This window comes from Ovis aries, chromosome 12 (genome assembly GCF_016772045.2).
Source record: "Ovis aries strain OAR_USU_Benz2616 breed Rambouillet chromosome 12, ARS-UI_Ramb_v3.0, whole genome shotgun sequence".
NCBI classification, from domain to species: Eukaryota; Metazoa; Chordata; class Mammalia; order Artiodactyla; family Bovidae; genus Ovis; species Ovis aries.
Window position 1 is genome coordinate 34,304,308 of NC_056065.1, and position 15,816 is coordinate 34,320,123.

General features: G+C 39.9%; 1 protein-coding gene and 1 pseudogene across 2 annotated transcripts in view; one reads left to right on the forward strand and one right to left on the reverse strand.

Annotated features, from left to right (window-relative positions):
- Positions 1-15,816, reverse strand: part of WDR64 (WD repeat domain 64) — a 134,881-nt gene that overhangs the window by 18,123 nt on the left and 100,942 nt on the right. For both annotated transcript variants that reach the window (XM_027975586.3, XM_060396456.1), the window contains 3 exons: positions 10,666-10,771; positions 4,221-4,279; positions 1,095-1,204 (listed from right to left, as the gene is read on the reverse strand). In XM_027975586.3, coding sequence (XP_027831387.1) covers positions 1,095-1,204; positions 4,221-4,279; positions 10,666-10,771 — 275 coding nt within the window. The remainder of the gene's footprint in view (positions 1-1,094; positions 1,205-4,220; positions 4,280-10,665; positions 10,772-15,816) is intronic.
- Positions 415-5,323, forward strand: LOC132657505 (protein-L-isoaspartate(D-aspartate) O-methyltransferase-like; annotated as a pseudogene).

A 15,816-nucleotide genomic window follows, 5' to 3' on the forward strand; every position in this document is an offset into this window, starting at 1 on the left:
AAGGCATTATTTCATTCTCTTTAATGGCTGAGTAATAGTCTATTGTAAATATGTACTACATCTTCTTTATTTGACAGTGGACATTTAGGTTGCTTCCATGTCCTGGCTATTGTGAATAGTGCTGCAATGAACATTGGCTTGCACGTATCGTTTTGAAATATGGTTTGAATTATATATAGCAATTTGTCTCAAGAATGGTCACGAAATTTCCTTTCTCCTTCTGTGTGTGTGTGTATATATATGTGTGTGTGTGTGTGTGTGTGTGTGTGTGTGTATTTTTAGCATTTCATGTATGTATACCTAGCATCACTAGGCAATTAAAAACAAGTAGGCTTGGTAGAGCATGGCCACTATAGTTATTAATTCTGAAGTAGTAGATCTCTAAAGTCCTCAATAGAAGGAAAAAAAATTTTTTACTATGTATGGTGACAAGTGTTGACTTATTAAGGTGATCCTTTTACAATATATACGTATATTGAATCATTCTGTTGTATATCTGAAACTAATGTAATATTATCTAAAACCTCAGTTTTTTAAAAAAGCTGATCCTAAGGGGAGGCTTTCTAGAGACTATAATTGATTACAGTCCTAGTAAATCATCTCTGTTTGCTCCAAATGTAGCACTGTGCTCACCCCTCTGAAGTAAGAGGAGCAACCAAGGAAGAAAAGAACCACAAAAACAAGTAGACTTTAATGTCAATTACATTTTCATTGAAACAATTACTTCACTTTCACTTTTCTCAGTATTAGTTGTTTTTTCCTTTATTTTGTAATGACTTCTCATCCTGTGTATCCTGTAGTCTTCCCTGGGCTTGGGTCTATCTCTCTGAGCTATCCATATTGCTTAATGATTTGAAATAAGTCTATAAGAACACTTGTATTGAAAGTACACCTTTTAGTGTTGATGAGCATGGCATCTCATTTTCTTGAGTGTGGAAAATTACAAATTAGTGACTACCTTCTCAAAGTCCTTTGGTGCCACCTTTTATTTGTTTTAATCAGCTAATCAAGATTCCACTAATGGTATATACTCAAAGTTTAGCTTAAAATCCTTTACCTCATACAACCTAAATTCACAATATGAAGGTCCATACCTTACTGAGCCATCGATGGAGGCAGTAAGTACCACTTGTTTCTCTTCTACATAGATTATTTGAACAATTTCTAATGAATGAGCACGCCAGGCAAGAAGCTGCTTGAATTTCTAGATAGCAACAATAAAGCATATCTTTTAAAAAGTACATACTGATCCAAATACAATCTTGAACAAAAACATTAATCATTAAAGAGCTAAGCTAATGAATGAATGGTGTAGACATCTGTGCAAGACAGTGAAATCCCCACCCCAGTTATCTCTTCTATTGCTTGTTGAGGTACCAAAAATTCTATTTTTAGGTATTTGTTAATCTATGCATATCTCTGGGACAGGAAATATCTTACCCTTTAGCAGCTTATCATTTAACTGAGGATTAGCAATTCATTTAGTTGAAAACTAGTAGAAGACTAGATGAAAGAAAATCCTTAGAAGGGTTGTGGGGGGACTATATAATATAATATAGCAATATTACATATAATATAATCAGGAGCAGGAGAAAGCAGAGTTAAAAGAAGACGACCAAAGGGGAGATTGGCAAGAAGACTTTTCCTGTTTCCAAGTTTTATCCAGAGATTCCTGGGTAATTTTTTGTTTGTTTTGGAGGGGGGCTGTTGGTGATGATTGCAGGATATATATGTTACTTACATACCACAAAGAATTAACAAAAGGATTGGACCCAGCTCATTCTCTCACAAAGACATCTTGACACTTCAGTATGTGACTTATCCTCAAGTTTAGAGCCTCTAAATTGGCTCCAGAAGAACTTTTTAAACCATGTGGACTAGAGTTGTCAATTGGGAGACTTATTCTATAGTTATATCCCCATAAAACATGTTCCCTCTCTGTCACTGATGAACCCAGACTAAGTCCTTACTTCTTGCTGGTCATCTATGTGGGAGATAGAATTCTGGCAGCTCAGAGTTCTATGAGACCCAAATTCATTTAGACTTTAACATAGTAAGTTAGGTGTAATTCTTCCAATATTTCTTGACCTTCTGATTCAGTTCCCTATTCTTAAAGAACTAGGGTAAAAGCTACACCCTTCTACTTATTTTCTCAAAGCTTTTCAAGAACATTGGTTGCCCAAAGGTTCTTTCTCTGCCATGGGACGGAATTCTCTTAAGGCAAGGATTTCATGAATATGGACCATATCTATAGTAAGAAATACATTTTACTTCATGACCCAGTAAACACAAGCAGTACCTGCACATGCATTTGAAACCAGTTTCAGTATCCTTCACTAAGGATACTTAATCTATATTGTGTATAATGCACAATTGATACTGTCTGTTGTTCTATTGTATTGGGTTGGCCAAAAGGTGTCCCAAACATGATAAACTATTTGTCTTTGTGTACATAGATTTTGCCTACTGTATCTCTTAGACTATTGGTATTCCACAAATCATCTTTTAAACAGTATTGTCTCAAGAGAACCAGATTAACCTCTGATTTATAGGCTGACTTATTAAGTTTTCACTGTAGTTGTAATCCATAACTGAATCTTGTTTAATGCATGGTACATATTAGTGTATGTAATAATGAGATGTTTTATGACCAGAATCCATTGTGCATTTATAAATAGGCAGCCAGATACAAACTGGAAAATCACATTGTTCAAATAAAGAGAAGGTTGAAATCAGGTTGGATAGGGAAGAATTTAGACATGTTATTAAAATAGATCCTCTTCATTTCAATTGGTGAAAATGCTTTTAAAAGTCAATCCCACTATTATTCTAATTCAGTATCAACACATTACTTTGTTTTAAATATTTTCTCTAAATTTTGAAAGGTCTCAGTTGCCAGTTTGTAGGAAGTCCACTTGTGAAAATGAAGGTTTTGAATTGTATTTTTCATCTGCTAAAATTAATATGAGAATATTGATAATTATCACAAGTAAGAGAAAACGATTAGATAACCTTCTTCTCATACATGATTCAAGCATATGATTGTTTTTGTTCCTCTCACAGCATGCCATATAATTGATAGAGTAAGTTGAAACTTAGTGCTTTCCATTTGCTGGTGGTAAGTGCTACATGTGGAAAGAGAATTGGATTAGAGGACAGGAACCCTGATTCTGGCTCTGGCTTCATCATTAACTATGATGTGATCCCAGGCAAGCTGCTTTCTGATTTCCCTTCTGCAAACTGAAGATAGTCATACTGAAGCTAAGTATCTGAACTTTATAAAAGCTATAAAGGGCTCTTGGAAACAAAAACTCTGTAGATCAAATGAGATAATGTTTGAAACAATAAGCATTCTAAAACACTCTACAAGGAATCCCATCCTAATCTATGTATCTATGCATTAATAGTAATACCTGTAATCCAAAAACAACATTTCTGTTTAAGCTACTATTTGGCTTTTGGATTTGAAGAATTAACTTACAGGGAAATAAGCCTATGATAAAATAGTGTTTCCTTGCTGTAGTCTTTGATTAGTTTTGAATTTTTATAATATATGTAGATATATTGGCATATCCACACACACACACAAGAAGTGCATTTTTTTTTTTTTTTAGCCATGCTGCGAGGCATCTGGTATCTTAGTTCCCCAATCAGGGATTGAACCCGCTCCACTTGCAATGGAAGCATGGAATCTTAACCACTGGACTGCCAGGGAAGTCCCAGGAAGTACATATTTAAATGGTTATCAACTAAGGATGGTGACATTTACATTGCATTAACACTAAAAATAGAATAACATATTTAATCATAAGGATGATTTTAGACTATAGGGGAAGAGTTTCTTGAAAATAATAATGTCTGGGTACCAGGTGGGGCTTCTAGGAAAGGTTATGAAACTTCCTTCTATGAAGTTGTGTAAGATAAAGGCAATGACTGTGGAGGACTGCCTGATGTATGATGCTCTTAAGCTCTGGGCAGACTCTAACAAATAAGTCAAAACATGAAGTAGATGCAGAATGACCAGTGGCTTGTTTGCTCACTCACTCATTCATCCCCTATTTTCTCCTGTATTTGTCATATAGCTTATGTTTCAATAGTATCACATATGACTTGACAGTAGGTAGTCTTGTCCTGTATTTCTATCTTTTGTGGCATTTGGCACAGAGAAATGCTCAGTAAATGTCTTGATTCATTAATTAAACTAAAACTGAAGTTCTTACCTTTTCATCATGAGGTGATTCCAAGAAGGAACTGATACTGCAAAGGATAACGTGTCCTTCTGTATGAAATGTAAACATTGGACTTTTAAATTAAATATTCTCTTGTCTAAGTAATTATTAATACTACTCAGACTTGTTTTGATCAAGTTGTTTTGATTCAAGCATTTAAAATGGTAAATAAAATAGTATCTGAGAGGTGTAGTGCCGCCGCAGCAGCTACAGCAGGGACTCGAGCAGGGTGATGACCATGCGGGAGGTGGCCTCCCTCTTGGAGACACCGCAGGGCACCATTGCTGCACTGGTTCTGTACCTGCTCTGAGTGTTCTTAGCGATGGCCTGGAAATCTGGGGGTGCCAGCCCCTCAGAGCTAATCCACAACCTCCACAAAAACGGAATCCTCAAGGCAAAGTATTTGAAGTCATGTTGGCCTCAGACTGCTCTCACTATGCAAAATGCAACCTTTATATGGATTCTTCACATGGATTCTTCACAATCTATGGGGTTCCAAGCAACAATTAGTACTCCACATATGCATGCGTATGTACTAGAACTTCTGTTCGATCTGCTGCATGAAGGAGCTAAAGCTGTAGGAGCTGGAAGTGGGACCCTTAAACTGCATGTTTTGCATGTATGGTTGGGTCTAGTGGAAAAGTCATAGGAACTGATTACATTAAAGAGCTACTAAACCATTCAGTAAATGATGTCCAAAAGGGTGATCCAGTGCTTTTGTTTCCAGGGAGACTGCAGCTGCTTGTAGGGGGTGGAAAATGGAGTATGCTGAAGAAGCCCCTTACGGTGCTGTTCATGTAGGAGCCACAGACCCAGCTGTGTCCCCAGGCACTAATAGACCAGTTAAAGCCTGCCAGAAGATTGATATTACAAGTGGTCTGCAGATGAAAACTAGATATTGGAGTAATGTGGCAAGCTACGTGTTGGCAGTGTCAAAATGAAATCTCACAATATTGTGATGTGGACAGAAAGGTGATTCAGTTATATATGTATATCCTTTTCCAGATTATTTTCCATTATAGTTTGCTGCAAGATGTTAAATGTAGTTCCTTGTGCTGTACAGTTGTTGTTCAATCACTGTTGTGTCCGACCCTTTGCAGCCTCATGGACTGCAGCACACTAGGCTTCCCTGTGTGTCCTTCACAATCTCCTGGAGTCTGCTCGGACTTACATCCATTGAATCAGTAATGCCATCCAGCCATCTCATCCTCTGTCGTCCCCTTCTCCTCCTGCCTTCAATCTTTCACAGCATCAGAGTCTTTTCCAATGAGTTGGGTCTTCACATCAGGTGGCCAAAGTATTGGAGTTTCAGCTACAGCAACACTCCTTCCAGTGCATATTCAGGATTGATTTCCTTTCGGATTAACTGGTTTTTTATCTCCTTGCAGTCCAAGGGACTCTCTCAAGAGTCTTCTCCAACACCCCAGTTCAAAAGCATCAGGTCTTCAGTGTTCAGCCTTCTTTATGGTTCAGTTGCACATCCATACTCGACTACTCAAAAAACCATAGAGCTTTGACTATATGGACCTTTGTCGGTAAAGTGATGTCTTTGCTTTTGAATATACTGTCTAGGTTTGTCATAGCTTTTCTTCCAAGGAGCAAGCATCTTTTGCTTTCATGGCTGCAGTCAGCATCCGCAGTGATTTTGGAGCTCAAGAAAATAAAGTCTGTCACTGTCTCCATTACTGTGTACTGTGCTCTACATCTACAGTGGGACCTTGCTTGTCTGTTTTATATATAGTAGTTTGTATCTGATGATCTCAAGCCCCCAATTTACCCTAATTTATCCCTCCTCCCCCACCTCTCCATTTGGAAACCGTAAGTTTGTTTTCTGTCTCTGTGAGTCTGTTTCTATTTTGTAGATAAGTTCATTTAAATAAAGATAGCTTTAAATAAATGCTGTCAATCTACTGGTAATATTGAATGCAAACATAAATAATTATTTTCTACAATCTCCAGAAGACTCAGGCAATTGTTAATACAAAATAATACATTGAGACTTTTGTAAGGTAACTTTTGTAATGAAAAATTAGTTTTAAAAGAGGAGACATAAAATTTAAATATAGTATAATAGCAATATCTGGATGCAGATCTCAAGATTACATTAGAAAATAATAAGGTTTGGCTGTGGTAAAAAGAAGTATAGGCTAAGCTTGAGAGAAAAAAAGAAAGCTTAGGCTTAATTCAAAAGAAGAGAGGAAATAGGAAGGAAGCATTAAAAAAAAATAGTGTTACATGAAAGAATTAAGACCAACTATATTGGTTATGGACTTCCCTGGTGGCTCAGATGGTAAAGCATCTTGTCAACCTTGCAGGAGACCTGGATTCAAGCCCTAGGTTGGGAAGATCCCCTGGAGAAGGAAATGGCAATCCACTCCAGTACTATTGCCTGGAAAATCCCATGGACAGAGGAGCCTGGTAGGCTACAGACTATGGGGTCGCAAAGAGTTGGACACAACTGAGCAACTTCACTTTCACTTTCATATTGGTTATAACAATAAAAGTCCCCTATGAAGAACAAATAATCCCTTTCTTCTCGTGCATGACTCCCTTTAGAATGAAGGTTAATGCAACATAACCCTTTTAAGATTATAAATAAAATCTTTACATTATTCCCAATATGCAAATAAGGGAGTGGGAGTCCTATACAGAACTCCTACAGGACTGGGAAAGCAGACTATAGGAGGGCACAGCAAAACCTTATGCTCACCAGGACCTAGGAGAAAGGAGCAGCGACCCCACAAGAGAATAAGCCAGTCTTGCCTGTGAGTGTCCAGGAGTCTCTGGCGGAGCGTGGGTCAACAGTGGCCTGCTGCGGGGTCAGGGGCACTAACTAAGCAGTTCATGGAGCCATGGTGTGCTGACATAAGTCCCTTTGCAGGAGGTCACCATTATGCCATTAGCCAAAACTACAAGGAAGGAATACAGCCCCACCCATCAGCAGAAAATTGAATTTAAGGTTTATTGACCATGGCCTTACCCACCAGAACAAGACCCAGATTTCCCCACAGCCATTCCCTCCTACCATGAAGCTTCAACAAGCCTCTAATCCTCACCCATCAGAGGGAGACAGAGTGAAAACCACAATCACAGGAAGTGAACCAAACTGATCACATAGATCACAGCCTTGTCTAAATCAAAGGAACTATGAGCCATGCCATGTAGGGCTACGCAAGGTGGATGGGTCATGGTGGAGAGTTCTGACAAAACGTGGTCTACTGGAGAAGGGAATGGCAAACCACTTCAGCATTCTTGCCTTGAGAACTCCATGAATGGTGTAAAAAGGAAAAAAAGATGTGACATTGACGGATGAACTTCCCAGTTGGTAGGTGCCCAATATGCTACTGGAGATCAGTGGAAAAATAGGTCCAGAATGAATGAAGAGGCTGAACCAAAGCAGAAAGAACACCCAGCTGTGCATGTCTCCTGTGGTGAATGTAAAGTCTGATGTTCTAAAGAACAATATTGTATAGGACCCTGGAATGTTAGGTCCATGAATCAAGGCAAATTGGAAGTGGTCAAATAGGAGATGGCAAGAGTGAACATCGACATTTTAGGAATCAGTAAACTAAAATGGACTGGAATGGGCAAATTTAATTCAGCTTACCATTATATCTACTACTGTGGGCAAGAATCCCTTAGAAGAAATGGAGTAGCCATCATAGTCAGCAGAAGAGTCTAAAGTGCAGTACTTAGATGCAATCTCAAAAATGACAGAATGATCTCTGTTCATTTCCTCGATTACTCTCATAGTAATCGAGGTCTATACCCCAAACAATAATGCTGAAGAAACTGAAGCTGAAGACCTACAAGAAGACCTTCTATGAAGACCTACAAGACCTTCTAGAAATAACACCAAAAAAGATATTATTTTCATTATAGGAGACTGGAATGCAAAAGTAGGAAATCAAGACATACCTAGAGGACCAGGCAAGTTTGGCTTTGGATTACTAAATGAAGCAGGGCAACGGCTAACAGAGTTTTACCAAGAGAATGCACTGGTCATAGCAAACACCCTCTTCCAACAACACAAAAGATGGCTCTACACATGGACATCACCAGATGGTCAATACCGAAATCAGATTGAATATATTCTTTGCAGCTGAAGATGGAGTCACTATACAGTCAATGAAAACAAGACTGGGAGCTGACTGTGACTCAGATCATGGACTCCTTATTGTCACATTTAGACTTACACTGAAGAAAGTAGGGAAAACCACTGTGCCATTCAGGTATGACTTAAATCCCTTATACAGTGGAAGTGACAAATAGATTCAAGGGATTAGAGTGCCTGAAGAACTATGGACAGAGGTTCATAACATGGTATAGGAGATGGTGATCAAAACCATCCCCAAGAAAAAGAAACGCGAAAAGGCCAAATAGTTGTCTGAGGAGGCCTTAAGAATATGTAAGAAGAGAAGAGAAGCAAAAGACAAAGGAGAAAAGGAAAGATATGCCCATCTGAATGCAGCGTTCCAATGAATAGCAAGGAGAGATAAGAAAGCCTTCCTAAGTGAACAATGCAAAGAAATAGAGGAAAACAATAGAGTTGGAAAGAGAATCAGAGACACCAAGGGAACATTTCATGCAAAGATGGGCACAATAAAGTACAGAAATGGTATGGACCTAACAGAAACAGAAGATATTAAGAAGAGGTGGCAAGAATATACAGAAGAACTATACAAAAAAAAAAAATCTAATGATCCAGATAACCACAATGGTGTGACCACTTACCTAGAGCCAGACATCCTGGAATACAAAGTCAAGTGGGACTTGGGAAGAATCAGTACGAGCAAGCTAGTGGAGATGATGGAATTCCAGCTGAGCTATCTCAAATCTGAAAAGATGATACTATGAAAGTGCTGCACTCAATATGCCAGCAAATTTGGAAAACTCATCAGCGGCCACAGGACTGGAAAAGGTCCGTTTTCATTCCAATCCTAAAGAAGTTCAATGCCAAGAAATGTTCACCCTACCCCCACAATTGCACTCATTTCACATGCTAGCAAAGTAATGCTGACTTAGCAGCAGCAGCAGGCTTCAACAGTATGTGAACCAAGAACTCCCAGGTGTTCGAGCTGGATTTAGAAAAGGCAGGAGAACCAGAGATAAAATTGCCAACAACTTTTGGAAAAGCAAGAGAATCCCAGAAAAACATCTACCTCTGGCTGACTATGCTAAAGCCTTTGACTGCATGGCTCACAACAAACTGTGGAAAATTCTTCAAGAGATGGGAATACTCTATCACTTTACCTGCCTCCTGCGAAACCTATATGCAGGTCAAGAAGCAACAGTTAGAACTGGACATGGAACAACAGACTGGTTCCAAATCGGAAAAGGTGTACATCAAGGCTGTATATTGTCATCCTGCTTATTTAACTTATGTATGCAGAGTACATCATGGAAATGCCGGGCTGGATGAAGCACAGGCTGGAATCAAGATTGCTGGGAGAAATATCAATAACCTCAGATATGCAGATGACACCACCCTTGTGGCATAAAGTGAAGAAGAGCAAAAGAGCCTCTTGATGAAAGTGAAAGAGGAGAGTGAAAAAGCTGGCTTAAAACTCAGCATTCAAAAAAAAGAAGATCATGGCATCATGTCCCATCACTTCATGGCAAATAGATGGGGAAACAATGGAAACAGTGATAGACTTTATTTTCTTGGGCTCCAAAATCGCTGTAGATGGTGACTGCAGCCATGAAATTAAAAGATACTTGCTCCTTGGAAGAAAAGCCATGACATAGACATAGACATAGACATAAAAGCAGAGATATTACATTGCCATCAAATGTTCATATAGTCAAAGCTGTGGTTTTTCCAGTAATGTATGGATGTGAGAGTTGGTCAATAAAGATGGCTGAGTGCTGAAGAACTGATGTTTTTGAACTGTTGTGTTGATGAAGACTCTTAAGAGAGTCCCTTGGACAGCAAGGAGATCAAACCAATCAATCCTAAAGGAAATCCATCCTGAACATCATTGGAAGGACTGATGGCTGAAGCTGAAATTCCAATACTTTGGCCAATTGATGCAAAGACTTGACTCATTAGTAAAGACCCTGATGCTGGGAAAGATCAAAGGCAGGAGAAGGGGATGACAGAGGATGAGATGGTTGGATGGCATCACCGACTTGATGGACATGATTTTGAGCAAGTCCGGGAGATGGTGATGGACAGGGAAGCCTGGCATGCTGCAGTCCACAGGGTCGCAAAAAGTCAGACACAACAGAGCAAGTGAACAACAACAGTCCTATACCCAATTTAATGACAGAAGAAATCATATGTCTTGCTTTAAATACAGAGCTTCTGTTTGCTTGGCAGCTTGGGCATCCTTCCTTTTGTTTCAGTAAATTTCACAGTGTATCCTATATCCATTTTTATATCATGCAGGTTTTTAAGATACTTGTGGCCAACTGCATAACAGCAGTGACTTACCCGTATTTCCAGTCAGTAGTATTCTTGCACATGAATCAGTGAACAGCGATGTCAGAGAAATGGCAGCATGTTTTGTGAAAGGTAGAATATCTTTCAGTAGTCTTCCCTGTATAAAATATGATAATAAATTATATAAACATCAGTATTGGAGTTGAGTTTATAGATAATTTATCCCAAGAGCTATGTACTAATTATAACATGATTTCTCTTCTAATTATAGCATGATTTCTCTTCTTCATAATAAAAATAATTTGAAATTATGATGCTTTTGAACTGTGGTGTTGGAGAAGACTCTTGAGAGTCCCTTGGATGGCAAGGAGGTCCAACCAGTCCATCCTAAAGGAGATCAGTCCTGGGTGTTCATTGGAAGGACTGATTCTAAAGCTGAAACTCCAATACTTTGACCACCTCATATGAAGAGTTGACTCATTGGACAAGACTCTGATGCTGGGAGGGATTGGGGAAAGGAGGAGAAAGGGACGACAGAGAATGAGATGGCTGGATGGCATCACCGACTCGATGGACATGAGTTTGAGTGAACTCCGGGAGTTGGTGATGGACAGGGAGGCCTGGCATGCTGTGATTCATGAGGTTGCAAAGAGTCAGACACAACTGAGCGATTGAATTGAACTGAACTGATATAGACTTATTTCCTTGAAACTAAATATTAGTAAAAGTGGGGTCAACTGTTAATTAGTAGGCTGCAGTCCACAGGATCGCTAGGAGTTGGACATGACTTCACTTTCACTTTCATGTGTTGGAGAAGGAAATGGCAACCCACTCCAATGTTCTTGCTTGGAGAATCCCAGGGACGGGAGAGCTGGGTGGGCTGCCGTCTATGGGGTCACACAGAGTTGGACACGACTGAAGCGACTTAGCAGCAGCAGCAGCAGACTCTTATTACTGCAGATCACCTCTATACTTGTAGGTTGTTCTCTGTCGCTTCCGATAACCCTCTTCATGCAGTTCCTCAACCCCTTTCCAGTGATATTTCTCCTTTTAAATAAACATGATTTTCAGATTTAAGTGTTTCTCACTTACTTTAAGCCAGAATGTTGTATTTGTCCTTTCAGAAATATCTATTTTTGAATATTGGTACAAGACAGATTGCAAGAGATTCAAATTTGGCAGGTTGTTTTTCAGTGCTTAGTGTAAATCATCACTGACTTTCATATACAATTCTGTACTTACTTGGAGAATAAAAGTCAAAACATAGGAAGGAAAATTTTGAATCTGCTACTTGTTTCCTGAGATTTAGTTGGATATAGTATTTTCTCCTCCTATTGTTCTCACACTTTTATTATTTACCTATCGTGGGGGGAGGAGGAAATGTCACTGCTCTAATACCTGGGTCGTCTCAGGGAAAATCATTGTTTACAGTATTTCATAGCATTTTCAAACCAAGAAAGTGAAGTCGGTTAGTCGTGTCTGACTCTGCGACCCCATGGACTGTAGCCTACCGGTTTCTTCCATCCATGGGACTTTCCAGGCAAGAACACTGGAGTGGGTTGCCATTTCCTTCTCCAGGAGATCTTCCCAACCCAGGGATTGAACCTGGGTCTCCCGCATTGTAGACAGACACTTTACCATCTGAGCCACCAGGAACCAAGAGTTTCTCACTAATAAGTTAGAATCAACTGATCAACTGGAGGTTTTATACAGCAGACAGTATGCTGTTCTGTGTTGTCAAACCTCACTATCTGCCATACAAAACTTGCTGTTTTCTGGGTTTCCCTCTAGAAAGGAATCTTATAAGTGATGCCACCTCCCTTTCTGTTCACCATCATCAGTCTAACTCAAGATCCTTACTTCTGTCATTTCTGTCCATCTAATTCAAACCCCCTGCCCTACTTTCCACCCCCAAATCATTTAAAATCTTTCAGTAAATGAAAGTTATCCTTCATTGTAAAGTGTCTAGGACCCTCAGTATAATGTAATAACTTCTTCCAGTGGCTTGGAAAGCTAAATTTTCATGTATATTCCACATTTCAGTGTTCTTACACTCTTTAATGATGTATTCATCATTAATACTATCATGTTATTTAAATCTTAGTTTTCTGAATGCTGTTTTAAGCCAACTTTTTCACTTTCTTCAAGAGGCTCTTTAGTTCTTCTTCACTTTCTGCCACAAGGGTGGTGTCATCTCTGTATCTGAGGTTATTGATATTTCTCCTAGCAATCTTGATTCCAGCTGTGCTTCATCCAGCCTGACATTTCCTTGATGTATTCTGCATAAAAGTTAAATAAGCAGGGTGACAATATGCAGCCTTGATGTATGCCTTTCCCAATTTGGAACCAGTCTGTTGTTCCATGTCCAGTTCTGTGATTCCTGATGTGCATACATATTTCTCAGGAGGCAGGTCAGGTGGTCTGGTATTCCCATCTCTTTCAGAATTTTCCACAGTTTATTGTGATCCACACAGTCCAAGGCTTTGGCATAGTCAAGAAAGCAGAAATAGATGTCTTTCTGGAACTCTCTTGCTTTTTCCATGATCCAACAGATGTTGGCAATTTGACCTCCAGTTCCTCTGCCTTTTCTAAATCCAGCTTGAACATCTGGAAGTTCATGGTTCACATATTGCTGAAGCCTGGCTTGGAGAATTTTGAGCATTACTTTGCTAGTGTGTGAGTTGAGTGTAATTGTGCAGTAGTTTGAACATTCTTTGGCAGTGCCTTTCTTTGGGTTTGGAATGAAAACTGACCTTTTTCAGACCTGTGGCCACTGCCGAGTTTTCCAAATTTGCTGGCATATTGAGTGTAGTACTTTCACAGCATCATCTTTTCGGATTTGAAACAGCTCAGCTGAAATTCCACCACCTCCACTAGCTTTGTTCATAGTGATGCTTCCTAAGGCCCACTTCACTTCACATTCCAGGATGTCTGACTCTAGGTGAGTGATCTCACCATCATGGTTATCTGAGTCATGAAGATCTTTTTTGTATAGTCTTCTGTGTATTCTTGCCACCTCTTTTTAATATCTCCTGCTTCTGTTAGGTCCATACCATTTCTGTCCTTTATTGTGCCCATCTTTGCATGAAATGTTCCCTTGGTATCTCTAGTTTTCTTGGAGAGATCTCTAGTCTTTCCTGTTCTATTGTCTTCCTCTATTTTTTTGCATTGATCACTGAGGAAGGCTTTCTTATCTCTCCTTGCTATTCTTTGGAACTCTGCATTCAAATGAGTATATCTTTCCTTTTCTCCTTTGCGTTTCGTGTCTTTTCTTTTCTCAGCTATTTGTAAGGCCTCCTCAGACAACCATTTTCCCTTTTTGCATTTCTTTTTCTTGGGGATGGTCTTGATCATTGCCTCCTGTACAATGTCACTAACCTCCATCCATAGTTCTTCAGGCACTCTATCAGATCTAATCCCTTGAATCTATTTCTCACTTCCATTCTATAATCATAAAGGATTTGATTTAGATCATACCTGAATGGTCTTCTGGTTTTTGCTGACCGTATAGAGCGTTTCCATTTTTGGCTACAAAGAGTATAATCAATCTGATTTTGGTTTTGACCATCCGGTGATGTCCATGTGTAGGGTCTTCTCTTGTGTTGTTGGAAGAGGATGTTTGCTATGACCAGTGCGTTCTCTTGGCAAAACTCTGTTAGCCTTTGACCAGCATCGTTTTGTACTCCAAGGCCAAATTTGCCTGTTACTCCAGGTATCTCTTGACTTCCTACTTTTGCATTACAATCCCCTATAATGAAAAGGACATCTTTTTGGGTGTTAGTTCTAAAAGGTCTTGTAGGTCTCTGAACCATTCAACTTCAGCTTCTTCAGCATTTTTGGTCAGGGCATAGACTTGGATTACTGTGATAGTGAATGATTTGCCTTGGAAACGAACAGAGATCATTCTGTCGGTTTTTGAGATTACATCCAAGTACTGCATTTTGGACTCTTTTGTTGACTATGATGTCTACTGCATTTCTTCTAAGGGATTCTTGCCCACAGTGGTAGATACAATGGTCATTTGAGTTAAATTGCCCCATTCTGGTCCATTTTAGTTCACTGATTCCTAAAATGTCAATGTTCACTCTTGCCATCTCCTATTTGACCACTTCAAATTTGCCTTGATTCATGGACTAAACATTCCAGGTTCCTATGCAGTATTGCTCTTTATAGCATTGGACTTTACTTCCATCACCAGTCACATCCCCAGCTGGGTGTTGTTTTTGCTTTGGCTCTGTCTCTTCATTCTTTCTGGAGTTATTTCTCCACTGATCTCCAGTAGCATATTGGGCACCTACCAGCCTGGGAAGTTCATCTTTCATTGTCCTAATTTTTTGCCTTTTCATACTCTTCACGGGGTTCTCAAGGCAAGAATGCTGACGTGGTTTGCTATTCCTTTCTCCAGTGGACCATGTTTTGTCAAAACTCTCCACTATGACTCGTCCGTCTTGGGTGGCCCTACATGGCATGGCTCATAGTTTCACTGAGTTAGACAAGGCTATGGTCCATGTGATCAGTTTCATTAGTTTTCTGTGATTGTGGTTTTCATTCTGTCTGCCCTCTGTGGGATAGGGTTAAGAGGCTTATAGAAGCTTCCTGATGGGAGAGACTGACTGTTAGGGAAAATGGGTTTTGTTCTGATGGGCAGGGCTATGCTCAGTAAATCTTTAATTTCCTGTTGATGGGTGAGCTGTGTTCCTTCCCTGTTGTTTGACCTGAGGCCAAACTATGGTGGAGGTAATGAAGATAATGGTAACCTCCTTCAAAAGATCCCATGAATGCACTGCTACACTCAGTGCCCCTGACCCTGCAGCCGGCTACCACTGACCCATGCCTCCACCAGAGACTCCTGGGCACTCATGGGCAAATCTGGGTCAGTCTCTTGTGGGGTCACTGCTCCTTTCTCCTGGGTCCTGGTGTGCACATGGTTTTATTTGTGCCCTCCAAGTGTCTGTTTCCCCAGTCCTGTGTAAGATCTGGCAGCTCTATGGTCAGGTTAATGGTGACCTCCTCCAAGAGGGCTTATGCCATACCCACATTAACTGCACCCAGAGCCCCTGCTCCTGCTGCAGTCCACTGCTGTCTCCTCAGGAGACACTCAAACACAGTTCTGGCTCAGTCTCCGTGGGGTCTCTGAGCCCTGGTGTGCACAAGGTTTATTTGAGCCCTCCAAGCATCTCTGGCGGGTAAGGGATTCAATTC